Source organism: Corapipo altera, unplaced genomic scaffold (genome assembly GCF_003945725.1).
Source record: "Corapipo altera isolate COAL_440 unplaced genomic scaffold, ASM394572v1 181, whole genome shotgun sequence".
Taxonomy (NCBI): domain Eukaryota; kingdom Metazoa; phylum Chordata; class Aves; order Passeriformes; family Pipridae; genus Corapipo; species Corapipo altera.
In genome coordinates, this window is record NW_020884999.1 from 638,947 (window position 1) to 661,381 (window position 22,435).

General features: G+C 50.8%; 1 protein-coding gene across 2 annotated transcripts in view; it reads right to left on the reverse strand.

Moving 5' to 3' along the window:
- Nucleotides 1-21,302, reverse strand: part of LRRC75A (leucine rich repeat containing 75A) — a 70,398-nt gene extending 49,096 nt beyond the window's left edge. For both annotated transcript variants that reach the window (XM_027666906.1, XM_027666905.1), the window contains exon 1: nt 20,666-21,302. In XM_027666906.1, the coding sequence (XP_027522707.1) occupies nt 20,666-20,929 (264 nt within the window). In that variant the 5' untranslated portion in view covers nt 20,930-21,302. The remainder of the gene's footprint in view (nt 1-20,665) is intronic.
- Between the last annotated feature and the right edge of the window lie 1,133 nt (nt 21,303-22,435).

Below are 22,435 nucleotides of genomic sequence, written 5' to 3' on the forward strand. Positions count from 1 at the left end.
CACTTTCCCGTGAGATAAGGGCAAGCAACGTGGAATTGCACTGCTGAAAAGATTATCTGCCTGGTGCATTGACTGCAGCCCAACAGCTCCTGTCATCTGTGTACACCCCCTATAAACCACGGCTTTATACATTGCAATAAGGTGTTTAACACATGCCATAAACAGCTTAATTCTTAACTGGGTATCCTAAGGAAACAGTCACGTTGTCCATCCATCTCCTTCTCCTCTTCCCTAAACAGCTTTATAAGACAGGAACCAATTTGACAGGTTGAGAGAAGAGTAAAGCACCTAAAGGGTAATGACATTCCAACATGTTTTGGGGAAAAAACAGACCTCAGCAACACAAAGATGCCCAACTAATCCACCCCAATAGTGTAAAAACAGAGTTTCAATATGTGGGATATTTTTAACAGAGTTAATATTGGTTTGGAACCGAAGATTGCTCATTCAAGCCTGGAGTGAGGGTGCAACTAGAGAAGAGAGTTGATGCTCTGGGGAAGAAGAAAACATTTCCCTGGCAGACTGACTCAAATAATAAATGGTGGCAGTTTGAACCCCCTCCAGGAGGCTGGAATTATAGAAACTTGGAGAGATGGATTAATGGGCAGAGATATGATGCCACCATCCAGACAATAAACAACTGAGAAAAAGAGATCTGCAGAAAAATGCCCTGCTTTTATTTTATACTGCGAGGCAAAGGCAATTACTCCAACTGGAGTTTGGCCAGACCACAGTTAAAAGAATTCTTCAGGAAAGTGCCTGTGGACATTTAATGAGGAGAGCCTCAGCTACCCATCCCAGCTTGATTTACAGAGCCAGTGGGATCCCAGTACAGAAAAAGCTTGGAAATGCTATTTGGTTAAGGTGACTCCAGGATTTGCTTTGAACAATTCAAACAATTTAGATCCATCACTCCCTTTAACGCAACTGTTTGTCGTAAGCTCACAAAATATTATTCACTCATCCTTTCTAAACCAGCAGGAGCTGCCCACATCCTGATTTCCTATCCAACCCAGTGATCAATCTGGGGCTGTTGTTCCAGCTGGGGCTCCAGCCCCAAGCCAGGAGCCTGCTGGCCATGCAGAGTCTGCACCAGATGGCTTCTGGTGGGACTTGTCACTTCTTCCTCCTGCTCCCAGACGGATGGGTGACAGCCCAACCTCCCAGCAGTCTCAGCCCTAAAGCACAAGAGTCTCTTTAGCCTTTGCACCAACACCTTCCCAAGGAGAGCAATCCCCCAAAGTTTCCTCCTGCAATGGAAACGCGGGGCAGAAAAAGCTGCAGGTCTAAGGGCAAGGTGTGGGGGAGGCTGTGAACAAAGCACAGCTGAGTGCAAACACTGAAGGGCCACTCTCACGGCCTCCTCACCTCCTGTAACCAGCCCCACCCAGAGCCCCCCACACTACATGGCCAAAATCCAAAGGAAAAGGTTAATGCATCAACCCTGCAAGACACCCACCCTATTAACTCCGCTCTTGCCGCTGGACCTCCCATTAACAACACTGCAGTGAAGCACTAAAAGGAAATAGGACAAATTTAATCATACATCTGCCATTTCCATCCTCATGTGTGCTGAAACAGCTTGCTGGAGCAACCCAGGTGCTGACTGAAGTATCCAAACCACAGGTCAGAAGCAGAACTTCAATTTATCATTCCTTTTGCTCTGTGACCAGCACCTCTCAGGGCTGCAGAAGGAACTCCTGCCCCAGCACGGGTCAGTGGCTGATCCCCAGGGTGAAGGGTCTGCACCAGTGCCAGCTCCCATCTGCACCTCTTCTCCCTACCTGTTTTTCTTATTTTCCCTTGCAAAAGTCTCTGAGATCTCTGCTGGAAAACCAACTTTGAGGATTGGATTCATATCTTCTCCTGTCAGGTAAGGATCCAGACCTGTCACCTAAGCTCAGTCTACTGTCAATTCATATGAAGATGGTGATTCATCCTACTCTAAGACAGCTGGGCTGACTCAGTCTCTGGATGTGGTTGTCTCTATCAGTCATCTGCCAAGAAAAGCCCCCTAATTAGCTTATCCTAGACATTTAATGTTTAGGCAACTGAAGCAGGAAAATCCCACTTGTACTGTTCTCACCTTTGTTTTCCAGCACAGCAAGCACTGAGCTCTGTGTGGTTTCTGTACCAACTCTTCCAGCCAAAGAACAGCCCCATCTGTTTTGCAGCTGATCACCCATTAATATTAGTTACATTTTAAGATTTGCTTCAGGCCCCCATGGTTTTGTTGGAGGTAAACAGGAGCTCAAACAACTCTTGTCCCTTAGAAGGTGACAGAAGGTGCCTTACGGCCACTGAAGACCTTTATTTGTGCACGCAGATATTGTATCTTTTGTGCTCACACGCTGTAAATACACACATGCACATCTTTATAGTAAGTACTTAGAGGAACAAAAAAGAAAAGCAGAACTGGGATCCTTGCAGGAAAGGGGAAGAGGTTCCCAAGCAGAAGATGACACTGTCAGATGGGGAGGAATCACTCGCCTTCATAATTTCCACTGCCTGTTAGAGACCGCCCCGGTGTCTGGGAATGCAGCAAGTGAACGATTCCCAGCACAAGAGCAGCATTTGTAATCACACACCTTCCCTGTTTGGAATTACAGACAAGTCTCCCTCTCCCTACACACACTACAATTGATGAGAGTTGTTGGAGCAACACCGAGTCCACAGGCACTTTGTGCAATCTGCTCCTCATCCCCACCTGCACGTACTGCATGACCCAAACACATCCCTGCAAATGTCTCTGCTAAGAAATGAGTCCAAAAATCTTGCCTCACAAGGCCCAGCCTTAGCAGAGAATCAAACAGGCAACAAGGCTGGAGTGACTGTGCTGCCTGTCCATCCTCCCACCTCTCTGTCCCTCCCCAGGTAACTCTGTGTGTCAACCAGTCTTGTTAAACTATGGGAAAGGGGCAGAAGCCTCAAAGGTAATTAAGGTCCTGTAAGTTTGGGGGAATCAGTGTCAGGGGAAGGAAGAGACCCCAGTAAGGGAAGGACCAGGCCTTGGTGTGGTACACCCTGCGTGGCAGCAGGTGGATGGACGGAACGGATGCTCTGTGGCTGGGCCAGATGGTCCCCAGCTGCTGACAGGGTTGACTGGCTGGGACCTCAAGGAAGGCACAGAAGGAGAAGATGGATTCTCCTAGAGCTGAGGTTTGGCTGACGTGATGGACAATAAAGGTAAACCTGCAGGAAAGCCAGCCTGACCTCGCCCTGTGCTGAGGAACCACCCTCTTTTCTAACAGAGAAAATGAGACACTGGGAGTCCTCACCTCTCACTCCTCCCTGCTCTAATCCAGTCACCTTCTCCAAGGTTCACTTCACAGATTAACACAACATGGCATGAGCTGCCAGGCTCCAGCATTAATTCTGTTGAACCAGGGTCCAGTTAGCAGGAAAGCAGGATTTATTGTCTTGGCCCACTTGAGCCCCATCTCCTGTTTCCAGCAGCTGTCACCGTGAGAGGAGAAGGTCAGTGTGGATCTCCTGATGTACAACAGTGCAATCCTGCCCTTGGGTGAAAAGCCTTCTCTGAGCACAGCCCAGTCAGCTGTTCCCAGGAGCAGGTGATCCCAACACAGCCAAGCACAGAAGGAATTGCAATGCACAGTTGAAACATCACCTTTGCTTTTTCTACCCATTCAAAATGCTACTTTCAGATGGCATCCCTTGCTCTCCTCAGCCAGCAGAGCTGTTGCACTCCAGGGATGGAAAAAGAAACTTCATTATTTCGGGGGATAGATCAGGTCTGTGTTGCAGTGCTGCCAAAAATGCCGAGGTGGGGATTACCCACACCTATCCAACACGGGGGCTTTGTTTTGATGTGAGTCACTGGGAATCCCTCCCACATCATCCCCAAGCACCGACATTCCCAGGCCAACAAGGACATTCCTGGATCACCAGGGAGCCTCCTGGACCCCCCACCAGCACCCAAAGGAAATCAGTCTGTTCCTGCACACACAACAAGAGCCTGCAATCCAATAACTGCCATCTAAACCCTGGTTCCACTTCCAAGCCCTGGGTTGATTATTATTGCATTAGCTATAGAGGGAAGTATTGTTCCCGCTCAATGAATGCTAAGCTTGACTTCAAAGGGGCTGAATTTCAGTGGTGGGAGACTGTAGGAATGTTTTGACAATTGCTTTGGGATCCTTCAAGGTGGAGAGGTGCTAGAATAAAACCTCAGATTTAAAGATTCTCTTTATAAGCCTTAGTAAAGAGAAGCATCAATGATTCCTCATCACAGCTCTTTCCCAGTGTCGGTTATTCAAGGGAAGTAATTTAAGACATCTTTGAGAGACACAAATATTCAATTTACTCTTTAAACTGGCTGCTGTGGAATAATGTGAATGTTACAAAAAGATAATTTAAATGAACAAATTGCGGCTGATTTTTTTTTTTTTTTTGGGTGCCATTTATACCATTGCAGGAGCCTGGGTGGGAGGAGCACAGGGACAGAAATGGGTTTGGAGGGGAAATCTTGATCCTTTTATCCACAACATCCTCATTCTTGCTTTGTAGGCACGTGGACATTTGAAATCCAGATATATCCATGGTTTTCTACCAGCAAGGAGAGTGGAATTACTCTTTACAGCTGCCTTGCACAAGAATCTGGCTACATATCGCTGCAGAAAGACACCTAGTAGAGATTCTGCACTGTAAAAACTTAGAGGAAACAAGACACCAACAGATTTTAGCTCAGTGCAAAATAGGAGAAAATAGGGTTGAGCTCAACACTGAAATAAAACCACCCTGACCCTTTTCTGCATTAAGATTTATTCTGAGTAACAACACCCTGTTCCACACTGAGCGTGAGGCCTCTTTTTTCACTTGGTACCTTCCCAACAGTTAAAAGGGGCTTCCAGCAAAGGAGAAAACCAACCAAATCCCACAGCACCAAACTAATTTCCTTACTTAAGACAAGGCAAGAGGAATGGAATAAAAACAAAGGTTTCCACAGCTTCCAACAGCGTGCCAAGGCAGCCAGCATCACCCAAGTAATTATTATGGACAACATGAATTTCAATTCTTTCATTTGCAAATCCAGCATCACAGTTAATCTCAAGCATGGACAAAGTCCATTAATAAAGCAGATTCATGTAATGGGATTCAAAGCAATGGCAAATCAATACATAACAAACTCGTATGCTTAAATAATTTACTCTTTGCATGATAATCACAGTAACTGTAATACCGTGTGTTTGTGTGGAGACATATTCCAGACCAGCCCAGGCCACCAAATGAGCTCGGTGGGGCTCATTCTCCTGCTGTGGGATGCAACCAGCACTGGGCTGAGCATCCACAGCACAAACACCAAGCAAGAAAATCATATAAACCTGTGCACAAAAAATGGCTGCAGCAGGGAGAAATCAGGGAGGATGCTGTTTCACACAGAGGGCAAGAAACTCAATTTCTCTTTCCTTCAGCTTCCTCAGCAGCAAGATGGAGGTGGTTCTGATGGAGTCCACGGGGCCAGGTACCTCAGCAAAGTGCCTGAAGATGCAAGGCAGCTCCACCCATATTTTGAAAAGCCTGGTCCCCAGCTCCGGAGCAGTGTGAGCTTACTGAGTCAATCCTGATAACCACACTGCTCAGTGTCTCTGGGGTGGAGTCAGTGAGGGAAGGGAAAGCATTTCTTACACTCCTGAGCAGTCACAAGTGAGGCACTGCATTACCCTCTCCTGTGCAGCCCTACCAAACAGCTGTTGAGTTCCTCATGCCCAGCAGCTTTTTGATGTGTGAGGGGAGATGATCGCCCTTCAAATCCTTCCTCAAGCCCCTCTGGTCTCACCCTGGGTGCCTGGCAGAGCCCTCCTCTCCATGAGCTGCCTGTCCCTGGAGCTCAGCAGCTGCTGGTAGGACCTTTCCTCTGTCCTCCACTGCCAGCTCAGATGTATTTACTGATACAAACTGATCCCAGCTCACTGGTCTCACTTAATCACTGCCTTTCTTGTAATCTCTGATGCCTCCCAGCCCATGTGGGGTATGCATGGAGTCTTTCCCTAAACAAAAGGAGAAACTGAGCCACAGAAAGTTAGAGCCACATCCTCAAACTCACACTGCTGCCTTCTTCCTCCAACATCCACATTTCCAAACACCTTTAGTTGGGAGGCCACGGTTCTGTTCTCCTCCTTCTCCTTTGGGATATCTTCTCTCATGCTTGCCAAGTCAGAAAGCCACTTAAATACCTGATTAACTACAAGCACATGTTTAAGTCCCACTGAAGCCAAAGGGGTTGGATTAGGCGAGCACTTAATACAGGTTTTCGTTAAGCAAAACTTCTTTCCTCCTCAGCCCTTTCCACCCCAGTCCCTTCACAGCAGCACAGGGAGCTGATGGCCAGGACACACCACAACCATCAGCTCACCAGAGCGAGATGCAGCTTCAGTGAGCAGTGGAAGAGCATTTTGCACAAAATCAGGCAATGAGATCCCAGGAGGTCCCAGGCAATTTGCAGGCTGGGCTGGTCCGAGCAGTGCTCTGCCCTTACAGAGCCAGCACTGACTCGCCAGCAAATGTTTCCAGTAAGTGCTATTAAGATCCTCCTCTTCATTTCACCACATACTGCTGCAGAAAGGCCTGAGGGTGGTGGCTGCTGGCCCTGTTCCTCTGAGCCCCAGGGGCTGCCTGGGATGTGACAGATTAACCCACACGTGGCCTGAGAGCCCCTGTGCTTGGCCAAGAAATTCACCCCAGGCTTCACTGGGGGTGCTGAGCAGACACAGGTAATGAACAGCCTTTCTGCTGTGCCCTGTTCCTCCTGCCCCGCTTGTAGGCTCTGAGTTCTCTGTGAGGAGGAAGAGGTGCTCTCTGCACCCCCAAACCCACAGCACCCCCACGCCAGGCAGGCTGGAGGACAGCAGGGGGAAACAAGGACATGCCCTCCCTTCCCCCAGGAGCCACCTCCTGCTCGGAGGGCAGCAGTACATCTTGTTCAGCAATAAAAGGTGTCAAAGTCCCCTCCCAGCCCCAAATAAAAATGAGAATATTTCTGCTTTGTTTGACAGTCAGGGCCATTAAGTTGCTCTTGTTGATACTTCGTTTCCCAGCGGAGGTGCCGGCAGCGTGTGCCAAGTGAGCTGGGATGCCAGGGACAGAAAACATACCTTTGCCCAGGAAGCTTCTGTGAAGGAAACCAAGCACGTGATGGATCAGTGGCAGTGCAGTGCCCAGGGCACGGTAACACTCCATTAGCTGACACTCGTGGGTGACAATAACCATGCCTGAAGATCATTTTGCATGGAAAACCTGCTGCTTCTGCTGCTGAGTCACAGCACAGCTCCTGCACTTGGAGCCAATGCAGTGCAGGCTTTTGCTTCTCACAGCTCCCAGGCTGAGGAGGAGTTCCCTTCCACCAGTGGATTTGACCCGACCTCGACTGTTGGGGTCCGAGTTGAGGACCAAAAGACAACCAGTCAGTCATAGGAACAAGGCAGGGGCAGCTCTAGAAGGGGAACATCAGCAAAGCACTCATCAAGAAAAGCCTCTGCCTCCACGCCTTGGGCTATTTCCCTCTTTCCTTACAATGTGACACCATCCCATGAAGCAGAGGCCTGAAATGCCGGTGGTAACACAGTACCCTGCTAATCCCTGTGCTGCTGCATCCCACTGCTGGCTGAGCCTTCCACAAAATGCTGTGGCCCAAAAATATTCCCACAGGTGCTAGAACAAAGTCTTTGACTTGAAGTTCCCACCACAGTTCCGGCACTGCAAGCCCAGGACGTTTATTTTCCAACTTCAAAACAGCCAACACTAACATTTTTGACCACCAGTTCCTCCTGAAGTCAACAGCAGAGAAAGGAGAACCCAAGAAGCTTTCAGGACACTGGACCAACTTGTTAATATCGTTTCCCAGATATGACCACAGGGCTGAAAAATCACTGAAACCTGATGCAAGACGATGAGCTGAGCAAGAGCAAAGCCAGGATGAGCTCACTGTGTGGCCCCATCCGCCAGCAAGTCGAGCCTTCCCTTCCCTGCTTTGGTCCCACTGAGACGTCCACTGCCCTGGGCTGGAATTCCTCCAATGACCATGAACAGCTGATTTCAATATTAAGGCAGCACTGAGACGTGACTAATACTAATTGAGCTGTTTTCAAAGTGTAGAAGCAACTGGTCTGTGGTGAACCAGACACCTACAGCCTCGCACACACGAGATGTGGGTGAACCACGGTGTTCACAATGGGCTGGGGTGGCATTTAGCACAGTGTGACACCAAATGAGCCTTGGGACCTTACTCTCCCCTGCCAAGAAATGCCAGAAATTCATGCCTGAAAGAAAGATTCCTTTTGCTAGATGCTAAACAAGAAAAAAACCTTGTTTCTCTCTGAAGATATCACAGGCTTGTCCAAAATCACCACTGACAAGTAAATAGGTTGGAAAAACCTACTTCTGAGAGCCGCTGAGCTGCCAAGCAGACTCAATATGTGTTATCTTTTCCCTTTTTACTTTATCTTCCCCGACGAGACTGCTCAGAAAGAGATAAGGAGCAGCTGCTGGGAGCCCTACTCGTGGCTCTGCCACTTCTGCACTCTTCATTCCTGCTCTTGGGATTTCCCTGCTCCAGTGGATGTTCCCATTCCCCTTTGCCAGGGGGATGCTCAGCCTTTCTGCCCCTCCATTCCCTCTGCAAAGCAAGTAGAACAGATGCTTTTCATGGAATCCTCTAGGTTGGAAAAGCCCTCTGAGATCATCGAGTCCAACCACGAACCCAGTGCTGCCAAGGCCACCACTAAACCACGGCCCCAGCGCCTCATCTACATATCCTTTAAATCCCTCCAGGGATGGTGACTCCACCAGTACCCTGGGCAGCCTGTTCCATGGCTGGACAACCCTATGGCTCGTGGATGGGTCAGTCAGAGATGAAACATCTGGAGATGGAGCTTGGTCAGCGTTGGGTCCCACAAGGCTTTGCACGTGGTGCTCAGCAACATGATGTCATCCTGATCCTTCTGCAGTCAACAGAAGCAGCCCTGTGAAATGATCTCAGCCTACAGGAATGGCACTGTATTCCTGCCTTTGGATTATTTCAGGCTTCTGTATTTTTGCTCCAGCACTGTCTCATCTGAAGGGAGGGCATATAAGCAAACATGAGTCCTTCTAGAAAATACAATTGATTTATAGGATGAAGCAACACTTGAAGTTTTTTGGTTGTTGTTTTTTTTTTTTTTTTTTTTAAATAGCTTGCAGGAGAGAAGCTTAGCTTATTTATTTTCTTTGTGTTGGTGGAGAATAGCAGCTGATGGGCACAAGATGAAAGCACCCCAAGCAGAGATTCCTCACTGTGTTTCAGGAGTTAATCTCAACTGAGAACTGCTTTTCATCTGTTTGGAAAAGGATGGAGAAGTTTGTCGGAGCCAAAACTTGCACTGGGTCCAGACAGGCTGACCCTGTCACCTGCACCGTGCCAGGTTCTCCACCCTCCCCCTCTGGACAGCAACAGGGTGGGAAGGAAAACAAAGGGAAGACCAACCAGCCCCAAGCTGTGCATGGAGAGTGTGCAGCAGCTCAAGAAGAGCACTGGTGCTGTTTCCTTTTTTTCCAGCTCAGCCTTTCCACTTAATGACCAGTGCCCTGTACTGGACAGTCAGCTCCTGGTACAGTTCCAGCAGCTGGTCCCCATGTGAGACAGGGACCTGCTGTGTCAGGTGCTGCACACCCACAGGGTCTTGTTGCTTACCATGCACCCAGGGGCTTTACAGAGATGCACACATCCTAAAATCCAGGACAGCCTGGAGTCTTACCAGCTCTCAGAGCTGCTGACACCCTTGTTCTTAAGCAACAAGGGCAAGAGAGGTAAAATGCCTCTTCTGGCATTCTTCCATGGAAAGGAGAGGATTTTTATACTCAAAAAGGAGATGTCAGAGGTTGTGCACATTCAGCTGAGACACCTTTCTCCCCTGCTTGGGCCAAATGCACAGATCTGTCCAAAGACTGTTTTGGGTTGGAAGGGACCTTAAAGCTCATCTCATTCCAACCCACTAAGCCCAGGTTGTTCCAAGCCCCATCCAACCTGGCCTTGGACACTTCCAGGGATGGGGCAGCCACAGCTTCCCTGGGCAACCTGTGCCAGGGCCTCATCACCCTCACAGGGGAAGAATTTCTTCCTAAAAAATCTAATCTAAATCTACCCTCTATCAGTTTGAAGCCACAGCAGCCCCTCCACAAAGACATGGAAGGAGCCTGTTTGCATCACCCACACTGGTGATGCTCAGGGTTTTTAAGGGCACTTAGGTACGTGGTTAAGAGCTACATCTTTAATCTGAAGAGAGGATGAAAAGCCTCATGCTCAGCAATGATGAGGGCACTCTGTAATCCCATTATAGGCTCTGACAGGCTGGGAATGGCACACAATCATACATTGATTTTGGCTGCTGTAGGAGAGGCTACCAGGTGGCTCGAGGAAGGGAATTGCTGAGATGAGGATTTCCTCTTAAAACAACCACAGAAAAATGGGATGTTGATGGGGAAAGTAATGGACGAGACCATCAGCCTGGGCAAATTATCTCCACTTTTTGCAGGGTGGCTTGAAAGCCTCCCATCTTCCCATCCTGAGACTCAATCAGTGCCACCATTGCCCTTACCTGACAGGAATATATCATCAAAGGAATGTCAGGAGGTTTGGGGGGTTAAGGGAAGAAATCAAGTCTTTCCCATGTTTTATCCCATGCTTGAGTGTTTTGCTTTGCAGTGTAAGATTTTTTACCCTCAGGTAGAGCAGGGCAGGGATCTGGTATTTGGTACTTGGCTCAGAGGGAAGAAGCTTGGAAAGTGAAATCTTTTTTGAAGGCTTTCATAGTAACTTCCCTGTCTGGCACCAAGGAAGCTGGATGCTCCTTTGAGGATCCAACTTGGCAGGTATCTCCCAACTGGAGGAATGTGATGTATGGCAGCTGCAGGGGTGGGATCCTCCCAGATTTCTCAGTCTCTTCAGAGAAACCCAATGGTAAAGTTGTTTGGCTCAAAGTGATCAGTAAATGCCCAAACTTGCTATGGAAGAATTAATGACTGGGCTGCACAAGGATTCAACTCAATGACATTAAAATTCAATTAATAGTGCTCTTCAAAGTGGCTTTAAACATTAAACATTAAATTTCAAAATTAAATTTAAAACATCCATTTCAAACAAGCAATTCAAGGTGACGCCAACTTCTGGTCATGCTTTAATATTAAACAGCTCCTGTTTGCCCAGGTAAGCAGGACACATCAGCTGCCAAGGATTTTAAGGGAAGACGCTGATGAAAACACAACCAGAAAAGACTGAAGCACAAACACAGCTTTTGGGGGAGTCTGGTTCTCTCACAAGGACAAAGAAAACATCTAAATTCCATTAATTCAAAGGTTGGACTCCACAATCTTAAGGGTCTTTTCCGACCTAAATGAGTCTGTGATCTGTTCCAACCCCTTGACATTCTATCATTCCGTGATTGTAATTCACTTAGTCCAGTTTAACACCTCCTTTCAGCAAGTCAATGAACAAATCAGGAGTACAAAGGAGAAATGCATGTTTTCCAATCTGCAAGTAAAACTGCAACATGAGAGACCAAGATCTCTAATTATGGTGACCAGTGTAACTCATTAGGTACAATTAATACTCCAGTTAATGAATCAACTAGCCTTAAATGTCAATTCTCTTTGAGACATTTACTTTTTCTGCCTCACATATCCAGCCTATTTTATTAACTGATCAAATAACATTCAAATACTAGTTTTCTGCTTTTTAAACTCATTTTCATCTCCACATAACTTAAGGCAGAAATAGAAAAGAATAAATCAATTGTGTAAACCCCAAATTCACCATTTCCCACCAGAATAAAAACATACAAAACTAATCACCCAGCCAAACAGCTGCCTAAATAAACATCCCCAGATCCACTAGGCTCCTTACTCAGAAAAGGAAGTATCTGATTACACCAAGCAGAAGCAGCTTTTTACAACCAAACAGGAAAACATCCTCTTTCTTATAGAATGATCCCCCAAAAAATCCTTAAAAAAAGGATTGCTTAAGTCAAGATTCTCTCCTTGCTGATTTTGGCTGTGGTCACCACCGTGGATGTAGGTCATTCACACTCACATCCCAAATTGCTTCACACTTTCTGCCTTGGCCCAGGAAGCCCACAGAGCCATTGGGAACAAGATTTCTCCAAAATCCCTCCTTCTTCCAATCCTGGAGCGAGGAGAACTGTATCTAAATTGATGCTATAAATGGAAGTACATGAAGGAACACCAGAATGAACCAAGGCTTTGCTGGTGCTTTGTGCCACCATGGATCAACAAGAACCTTCAGAGAAGGGACCATCAAGGATGGGCTGTTTGAACAGGCTTGAGTTCTGCTCCTGCAGAGATTTGTGCTTCACTACCCTGATTTTGGTGCTCCAGGGCCTGAGGCTTATTCAACACAAGTAAAATCCATGGTAGACGCTGCAACAGGTACGATTCATCCGCTGTGCAGGGGTGCTGGGGCTCTGCCCCAGTGTGCTCTTCTGCCAGGGTCCAGCCCGAGGCTCTCACCTCCACACTTGACATCTAATGGGACACCCCAAACCTCCTGCTTTCCAATTCCCACTGGAGGAGGGGCTGCCCCAAGTCATGGCCAGAGAGATGGTACCAGTCCCCATGACGGACCAGCTCTGCAGGCAGGGTGGGAACAGGGACAGAGGTGTCCCAGCAAAAACCCTCAGCACATCCCTGCCTAAAATAACCATTTCTCACCACAGACTGCAAAAGGCTGAGGGCACGTCTGCTCTCCTTCCTCAGCAGACTTTGCTTTCCCCTGCTGGGATTTAGCTGCTGTGCCAAGATCTGCCTGGCCCTGGGGAGGATGGGGGTAAAGGAACAGCCCTGCAGAACAAGAGAGTGATGAACTGCTCGGCCGCTCCCAGCCACCCCCTGAGCGGGCTCAGATTAACCAGCCCCTGAGAGAGAGGGAGAGTCAGCTCTGGAAGTGTTTCCCAGCGTGGTACCCAGCCATGGGACCAGGGGCTCTCAGACACAGATTGGCTTAAAGCCCTGTGCCCTTGGGCCAGGAATCTCCTCCTCTGCACACAGAGTGCCTGTGAGAGATGAAGATACAGGAACCGTTCAAGGCGCTTTTAGTCTCACATTTTCCAGGCTCATCCTGTTTTGGAGGGGGAGGAAGGGACAGACAGAGCTCACTCCTCTTGGCTTCTTTTGCATGCTGAAGGTTATAAAATGGGCCCTCACTTCCCAAGAACCTGGAGGTCCTGCCCCTGTGGGTGCTACACCATCCATCCCCCAGCTGGGTGAAGGCAGTGACCAGCACTTACCCCGTCACCCCCAGCTTGGCCGAGCTGCTCTGCACCCTACACCCCTCACCTTTCTAACCTGGTTTATTTTTGCTTTCCCAGCTAACATCCACTTTCTCATTTTCTGTAGCTAAACATAAAGCAAGGAGCTGAGAAACCCAGCACACACACACCATCCTCCAAATAAACACGCACACTCGAGGGTCCTGCTCGGAGTGGAGGCTGGCTGATTGGCCTGTCCTTTAATTAATTAACCTTCATTTCAACTCAGTTACTATCAGAATTAGAATCACTGTTACTAACAGACAGTGCCTCACAAGTAATCTCTTGTGCAACACACCAATTCAACCCCTGGCTCCCCGTGATCACTCACAAGTGTTGCACAACCGCGCAGGAACGGGCAGCGGAGCAGCACCAGCGGGAAGCAGGAACAGGTCTGCAGCAAAGCAGCTGGAAATGCTTTGCTGCAGAAACCAATCTCAAAGGCAAAGGGGACATTAAAGGACTGAAAGCAGCAGACAGCAGCGTGATCCAGTGCCAGTGGAGAGCAGGGAAACCCTCCATGGGCCGACAAGGACACACAGGCTGTTGGAACACCCGCAAAACTCAGAAATGTCTCCGAAAGAAATTCCCCCACCAATATCAAATCTGAGTCCTGTTTTGCAATGGCAAGAGAGTCAGGCCTCTAGGAAGGTTATATTGCAATATAAGGAGGCCCTAAGGAATGAGATATCCATTGAGATACCCAAAGGCATGAGGAAGGAGGCAGCTCCCTCCCGTCAGCTCTGGTGCGTGTCCAAGGCGCTCTCTCGAGCTGGTGAAGCTCAAACCCTCGCACAAAGAAAGTGCTGCTGACTTTGAAAGACATGAAGTCTGAAAGATGAAGAGTCTTGAAAAGATCTGAGAAAGCTGAAAAGCTCGAAGCAGTTTCTACTTGCAAAGCAGCAAGGTCAGAGCCAGGAATAATTGGAGTTAAAACCTTCTGCTTGCAGAGGAATGGAAAGGACAATTTACTTTTCCTTTTAGAGGCAAGAATAAATTTACCATTCAGTGGTCTTTTCTCCAAAATCTGGAAGAGAAGGAGGCTGAGACACACAAAAAAGAGAAAGGGAATTAGGCATTAAATCATATTAGGCATTTAGCTAGGACCTGCAGAAGTTAAATACTATAAAATCCACATCACTTTGTACGAGAATGAAATTAATATTAATATATAACCACCTCCCTTACCTAAGAGGGGGCCGCAGTCACCAACCACCCCAACACATCAAATACTGTTATTGACCTAAAGTTTTTGAGAAGCTACAATATACTGAATTTCGAGTGCATCATCCTGCATTCCTGAGACCCCCAGCACAGCCCAGTACAGCATCACAGCACAGATCCCAGCACTGGGATCTGCAAGGAGGTCTCTGCCCACACAGCCATCACACCCACACGCTGGCAAGACAGAGGAGACATCCTCAAACTCTGGGGTTTTACAGTTTGAAGCAAGATAAAAAGAAAAAAGGAAAAAAAAATATAAAGGTGCATGCCAGGCTGTCTGCAGGCTGGAGACTGGAGCTGCTGCATTTCACATCAGATGGGAAAGCCTGGGCGGGGGGAAATGCACATTCCTGCTATTATATAAACAGATAAAGTGCTGAACTGGGGCTGGGGTGCCAACTGCAACCATTAACTTCTCCCAGCTTGGAGACTTCTGTCTCCAGTGAGGGCACAGGCAGGACCTCCCCCTCCTCTGGGAGCAGCCCATGGCAGACAGTCCAGCCTAACACAGCCCAGTCTAACCCAGCCTGGCTCCACAGGTCCAGAGGAAGGAAACCAAGGTCTGACCCAGCAGTTTTATCTCAGATCCTTTTCAGCCGAGGCACCTCCCGGATCCAGAGCTATGGCACATGTGGGAATCAGCACCTCTCTGGGCACACGGCCCTCCCAGCCAGCAGCACTTCCAGACAGGCTGAGCCAGGGACCCCTGGGAAGCTGGTCATGGAGGGAGCTCATCCAAGACGTGCCCCTCAAATGAAATGGGTACATGAACACAGATCTCACCCATGCTCAGGCCCCCACACTGCCAGCCCTGCAGCAGGCAGGGCCTGCCCAAGTGTGTTACACTAATGCATCCACTACCAACACTGATTCCTAATGTGTGATTCCCCAATCCTGACAGAAGAGAAAACCCACTCTGCTCCATGTCAGTGGCAGGGTGAGCATCACTGCTGCACAGGGGGGCTGCAGGGGTTGAGGCCACACTGCCAAACACCTAACTCCTCTGCCTGACCTTCCCCTCCCTCTCTGCATCTCAGCATCCTCCAAAGACACATTTTTCCTTAGGAGGAGCAGCAGCAGTCACCTTGCAGGGGGTTAATTAAAACCAGGCTGCTTGGATGCCAAGCAGACATGGGACACATCCACCTGTGAATCCCACAGGGGAAGGAAAAAATGCAGAAGGAGCCAGGATGGGAAGCACACACACTGCAAGAGATCATCTTCCAGCAGGGCAGGGTTAGGGAGCAGGGTGCGAAGACCAGAGTCCCTCTTTGGGGCAGAAAACACCCCATCACTGTCACTTGCTGCCTCCAGTAGCCTAAGGGTTAAAAAAAATCGTGGGGAGCACTGGTGGTTTCATCAGCAGCCTGAGCCAGAGGAAATGAGTGCTAATCCCAAAGCTGCCCCCCTCGAGAGCTGGGTTACCCAACTTCCACCCTGCAGTGCACAGCAGAACAGGTCCCTGGCCTCAGCCCCCACTTCCCAGCCTCAGGATCTCCCACTTGCAAAAAAACCAAGCCCAATGATGCAAACCTCTTCATCCCTGCCCTCCTGGCAGCTCAGAGGATGCAGGAAACCCCAGCCTTGGTCACCTGCGGTACCTCGGCCGGTCCTGGCGCTCAGGAGAAGGGACCAGGGGTTCCCTCGCAGACACAACACTGCCAAGGTCCTCCAGCATTCCAGAGGCCACAGGATGGTCTCCATGGGAGTGATGCCCCATGGCTGGTGTGCACAGGGCCAAGAGGGAGGAGAGAGTGGCACAGTCCAGCCACGAGGCACCTGCAGGCTGCGGATAAGCTGGATTGTATCAACCAGACCGCAGCGCTCCCCAAGGTCTGCTCTGGGTGTCCATAAGCACCTCCAACCACATGGTTGAGGAGGAACATTTCAGCAGTTTTGGCACCAGCAGGGCTGAAGCGTGTGCTCCAAGGCTGGGGCAAAGCCAGGGGCCAGCATCCTTCAGGGAAAAACATCTGAATCTGAGACAAGGCAGCAAGAAAAACCACCCCCTTCATCCTGATGAGCTGCAATCATCACAGACTTCGCCCATTTGGGGCCCTGGCCCCCCTCCCCTGCCCTTCACACCCCATCACTGCCCAGGCAAAGCTGCTGCGGCAGAGAATCCACCTTACAAGTGGAGCAGCTTTGCCGTACCTTGGACCTTGCCATTTGGCTTCTGGCCACCTCCAGCACCCAGAGGTTTATTACAACACTTTTACTTTTCTTCTCCCCCTTTTTCTGTTTAATTCCTGGAACTGCTGCACACCTCCTGCCCAGCACGGGTGATGCCCAGATCCGGCAGACGCCTCCTCCTCCCCTCTCCCACCAGCTCTGCTGGAGCAGCAGCAGCAGCCCAGCAAAGCCTCCACGTTGAGCCATAACCAATGGCAAATTCCTCGAGTGAAACGTAATGTGCTGGGAAGCGCTTCACCATTTCACTTGGGAAAACCGATCCGTTTGGCAGCCGAGAGGAGGAAAACATGCTTTGTTTTACAAATCCTCTCCCCAGCAGGAGAGACACTCCCAGAATTTAATATACTGACAGCTCTTGGCTGCCTTAACCACTGAAACTCCAGAGTGGGGAAAAAATAAAAAAGTAAAAATAAGGTGATATGCTACATAATGCTAAAGCCCCTCCTACTCTGCAACTGGTGGTACTGGGCACAGTGGAGCTGCAGTTTTTCCACTCAGGACATGGATGAGGTGCAGGGTGTGAGAGCAGGTTCCCATGCATCCAGTACTGGACACCCTGAATTAATTCATTCTTCATCCTCTCTTAGGGTGAGGCCCTGCAGCAGCTCCTCATTGGAAAACAGAGAAGATGCTGACAGGTAAATCTGGGAAGTTGCTTTATAGCAGAGAAACCAGATTCCGAGTCATTCAGCGCAAGAATCACTTCCATGAAAGGCAACTGGCTCCTTCCAGGTGACTAGCAAGCTCCTGGCAACCCCAAACTCCAGCCTCAATAAAATGTTAAGTATTTCAGTGCATTCCCACTTATCCTCCAATGTGTTTAGCTGCCAAAAGCACCCTACAAGCAGCACTGAGAGGGCAAACACCTCAGCCAAAGAGAGCAGCAGACGGCACTTTTTTGGGGAAGGGGTTTTAATTTTGCAGCGTGGGGTTCGGGCTCTGGGTCATTGACAGCGTTACCAGAGCAGAAAGGAAAAAGCAGTGGGTATCTCTAGCTCAAGAGCCCGTAGTTAAACGAGCCTGGCTGTGCCAAAGGAGCACATACCCTCTGGAGTGGCTGCTGCCAGCTCCTGCATGCAGGAATAACACGAGTGTTATTTTGAGGGCAGGCAGTGGGATCGAATTGCCTCCGCTCCAGAGACCGCTGCTGACCTCTCCGAGGAGCAGTCTGGAAGCAAAGCAGCCTGTCTGCTGTTCACATTTTTTATCTTTTCAAACAAAAAGAAGTTTGCTTCGTATCTTAGTGTTTTACAGTTGTTTGCAACCTCCAAGCATTCCTGGAAACACTAATTAGTCCTTACAAGAGCCTGAAAAGAAGACAGCGCTGCTCCTATCTCAGTGAGGGGAGCAGGATGGATAAATCTGGTGAAATGTAAAAGGCCACAGTGGACACTGGTGCCAGTGGTGGGGCTGGAACGCTCATCCTGCTCAAAAAAAAAAATGATGGAGCACCTCCAAACGCAGGGATGCTGTCACCTACCCCCTTACTAGCGTGCTGGGCTGGCTAAAAAGCTTGGTGAAGTCAGTGGAAAGGTTCCCAGTGACCTAAATGGTTGGGATTTAAAAAATCTCAACTGAGAACTGGGCACCAGGTCACTGGGTTTGCTCGAAAATCCCAGTTTTGCAGGAGCAGCATCCCACGTTACATCAGCCAGCGCCACAGGCCCTCTGCAGTGGACACCCTAGAAATGGCTCAGGGGAAAAGTCTCTGCCCCACCAGGCTCACCCCTCCATCCCTCTCCACAGGGGGAAGCTCATCCTTCCCTCCAAATCCTCACTTTCAGGCTGAGATGTGGCAGGGGCTCAGCTTTTGGAGGCTCCCACTGGTGGGGAGCAAACCAAGGGTCCCTTGCAGCCACCAATGCACCTCTAAAACGTGCCCTCCCAAAAGCCAGCTGGTGGAAAACCACAGCAATCAGGATTTGTTCAGTGGGGCATCCCACATTCACTACCTGTAGGCAAGGAATAATACCACCTCATTAAAAACGTGCTTTGAGTCTATTATAGTATCTAGGACAAAGTGTTCCCTATTTTGACACTCTAAGATACATTTTATCAGAGCAAGCTCTTCAGAAACACTCACTGACAAAGACATACTTGATTGTAACAGGTTCCTGGCTTCCCCCAGCATTTTAGAATGAATTTTTTTAGCTTTTTCTCCCCCCCCCCCCCTCCCCCCAAGTCAGATAACACGATGCCCCCACGGTCAGATTTGTCATCAGGGCATCCACTGTGACACCCCCCAGCTCCTTCACTCTGCACAATCAACTTGTGTGGAGGGCGAGGACAGTCCAGAGCATCGCTGAGAAAAAACAGTCTCTGAAGCCAGAGAGAACTTGAGAGTGATTCATGGCACTCCCCAGGCACCAAGATTTATTTTTTGGGGAGGTGTTTGAGATAAACACCTGCTAAAATTAGCACCTGCCTTTCTGCCAGCTCCAATGGGCTGGGGCAGTGATAAAGCTCTGGCGTGGCTGAGAGGGTGCAACATTTGGGCACTGATCTGCTGCCCAGCTCATGGCCACTTCTGTCCCATGGGGTTTTCCCAGCCAAGGAAACCCACAACTGCTGCACAGATCCCAGATGGAGAGGTCATTGTCCCAAAGAGTTGTACTGCCAACTCCCAGTGATGGGGCACGTTCATCTGGGGAAAAGCACCTTATCTCAAGGTTGAGAGTAAGTTCCAAGAGCTTTCCATAAAGAAACAGAAACAGATATGACACTGCTCAGATTTCTTAGCTGGGCTGTTCCAAAGATAGTCCTAAACCACGTAAACCAGCTGGGCAGAAGGACCCTGGCTGACAGGATAAATGGAAGTGGGATGAATGGGTCAGGGACATGCCCCAAATGACACATCCATTTGCTAAAAAGTTAACTGGACCAGAAAATGGTGGGGGTGGGAAATGTTAAAATCAAAACCCAAACACAAAATCCAAAAAGAAAACCATCAGACTCTGCACCAGCTGTGTTTTCCTGTGGACAGACTAACTACAGGGCAAGAAAGCTGCTCCCAATGCCCAGCGAAGTTCTGAGCAACTTTTTTGCAGGTGGCAGAACTGGTTACACCGAACAGCTGAGTGCCGTGCAGGCTCCTTGGGAGAAAACCTGAGCTTGAAGACGGGTCTAGTTTTGGTTTGCATGGAAAACTTGATGCCTTTCAAAGCCCTGCGTACCCCAGAGCCTTGAAAATGCCCAGCACTTCGGTCTTTTTATCACCACCTATCAGCAGAAAAGATTAAATGCTAATTTGCTGGTTACAGAGCAGTGCTCCTCAGCTGCCTTTCTGTTTGCTCACAGCAACTTTCCGTCCTGTTGCTTCTCAGCTAATGCCCAGCTCAAACAGACTTTCAAGGCAAAAGGTCTCGGGCTCTGTACAATTAATTCCCCACTCCCGCACAGCATCTCGTTTCTCCAAGCCAACACCAGCAAAACTCCACCACGCGATTGTGCGTCAAAAAGAACAAGATAAAAAGCAAAGCTGCCAACTCTGGGTATTTCTGAGCCAGGAAGAAAAGAGCTGATCCTCAAAAGCTGCCAGCTCAAATTGCCTCAGCGCTCTTACAGAGCTGCTCTAAGCACCAAACTTTTGGAAAGTTGAGTGGGAACCACCTTGAGTGGGCTGTGCACGCTGCAAAACCCAGAGCTATCAGCGCCAGCAATGAAGGGAAGGAGAAAAATGCACCCGGTGGGGTTCCTCACTGCAGACAATGCAAAGCACCTCCCCGGGGGTATTTTAGCATCTCCAACACCATGACCACCCCGCAGCTCCTCAGTCACTTCCCCAAAATTACGCCACGAAAGTCAGACCCACAAAAACAGAGCGTGCCCCCTCTTTGCTAACAGGCTTTTGAAATCAGCATGGGGTTTCCTCCTAGACTGTCTTTTCCCTACCGAAAGCAGGCAGCCCCCGCCCGGAGAAACCTGCCCATCCTCACCTGCCGCAGGTTCTTCAGCAGCTCGGTGGCCTCCTCTTGCTTCCCCTGCTTCACCAGCACCAGCATGTCCTGGATCATGCAGATCCGCCGGTGGTAAGGGGGCAAGCTGCTGCCACCGCCCTTCCCAAACTTCTCGCCGGACTTCACCACGAGGGAAGCGAGGAAGTCCCCTCTTTCCCTGGGGGGCACCTTCTTGCGGTGGTGGGCCGGGGAGCTCTCCCCGGCGCTGCCCGGCTGGCAGCCCTTGGTCTGCTTCGTGCCCATGGTGTGCAACCCCGGCTCCCGCAGCCCTGGGGCTGCATGCGAGGGGGGGGACGGGGCTGGATGGCGGCTGAGGGGCGCACAGGAGGACGGAGGGGATGGACAAGGGGTTGTGGGGTACACAGGGGGGACGCACAAAGGGGTGGGGGACGCACAGAGGGATGCACAAAGGGGTTTTGGGGGTGAACAGGGGTCGGGGGATGCACAAAGGGTTTAGGGGGGAGGGATGCACGGAGGGTTCAGAGGATGCACGAAGGGTCCAGGGGGTGCGGGAGCCTAGCAGGGGGGTCGGTGCCCGGCGGCGGGGCGGCTCCGCTCCCGCAGGCGGAGGAGAGGGAGGCTGCGCCCGGCGAAGAGGAGCCGCGCCGCGGCCCCGCCGCTCCGCTCCATCGCCGCGGGGAGCCGGGAAGCCGGATCCGAGGAGCTGCTCCTGCGGCTCCGGGCGGCCCCGGGGCGGTGGGAGAGACCGGCGGCGCTCAGCGCTGCAAAGCGGCGGCGGCTCCGCGCAGCCCCCGAGCCCCCCCCGAGCCTCTCTCGCCTCCTCCTCCTCCTCCTCCCGGTGCCGAGGGGGCTCCCCCGGGCAGGGCGGGGGGCGGCGGCCGCGACTTGGGGGCAACTGTTGCTCGGCGGGGGCTCCCCCGGGAGGCGGCTCGGCTCGCCCGGCTGAGGGGTGCACGGAGCGGGGAGAGCCGGGGGAGGAACGGGGGCGGGCACCGGGCACCGAGGCAGGGCTTGCGGAGGAAGCCGGAGCCGGACGGGGCTCTCTTCCTTCCTCCGCCGCTTTCTCGAGCCCAGCGGGGCTGGGGGCTGCTCACCCCGAGGGGCTGCACCGAACGAGGGCACCGGAGGGAGCTGCACCGGGTTTGTGTAGCGGGGATGGCAGCGGGGCTCGGCTGCCGGCAGCCCCTCCCCGAGGCAGCGAGGGGCATCCCCGCCGGTGCTTCCCGGGGAGGAGCACGGAGGGATTCCCGCTGGATTCTCGCCCCAGGGGATTTGCAGGCGCTTGGCCGTGCCCGTGCCCCGCGGGGATGTGCTTTGGACAGGACGTGCCTGTCCCCTCCGGGCTCCTCTCCGGGAGAAAGCTCCGCGCAGGGTGATGCTGGGCACTGCCGGCTGCCGAGCCACACCGAGCCGTGCTCCTGCACCCGCTGGCCTCCTCCCTCACCTCCATCCCTGCCTGCGGCCGCTCCGGTGCCCACCTGGAAGTCACCACTTGTGCCCTGCCATCCCCTGCCCCATCCACAGCCCCCCTGCCACCCCATCCCGAGCTTCCAGCCACGCCTTGCACATACTGCTCCTTCCAGCAGCTCCCCATCCAATATTCAATCACTCATCTTCCAGGTGCTCTGCTGGCAGGACTTAGGGCACAGATTAAAGCTCCTGGATAAAACTTGTGATGAACAACTCTTTATACAGGCACTGCTCACCCGCTGCAGGAGACAGATTGCTCCAGAAGTGCCTGGGAGGGATAAACTCTGGACTGATGAGGCCCAGCAGTAGCCTCAGACC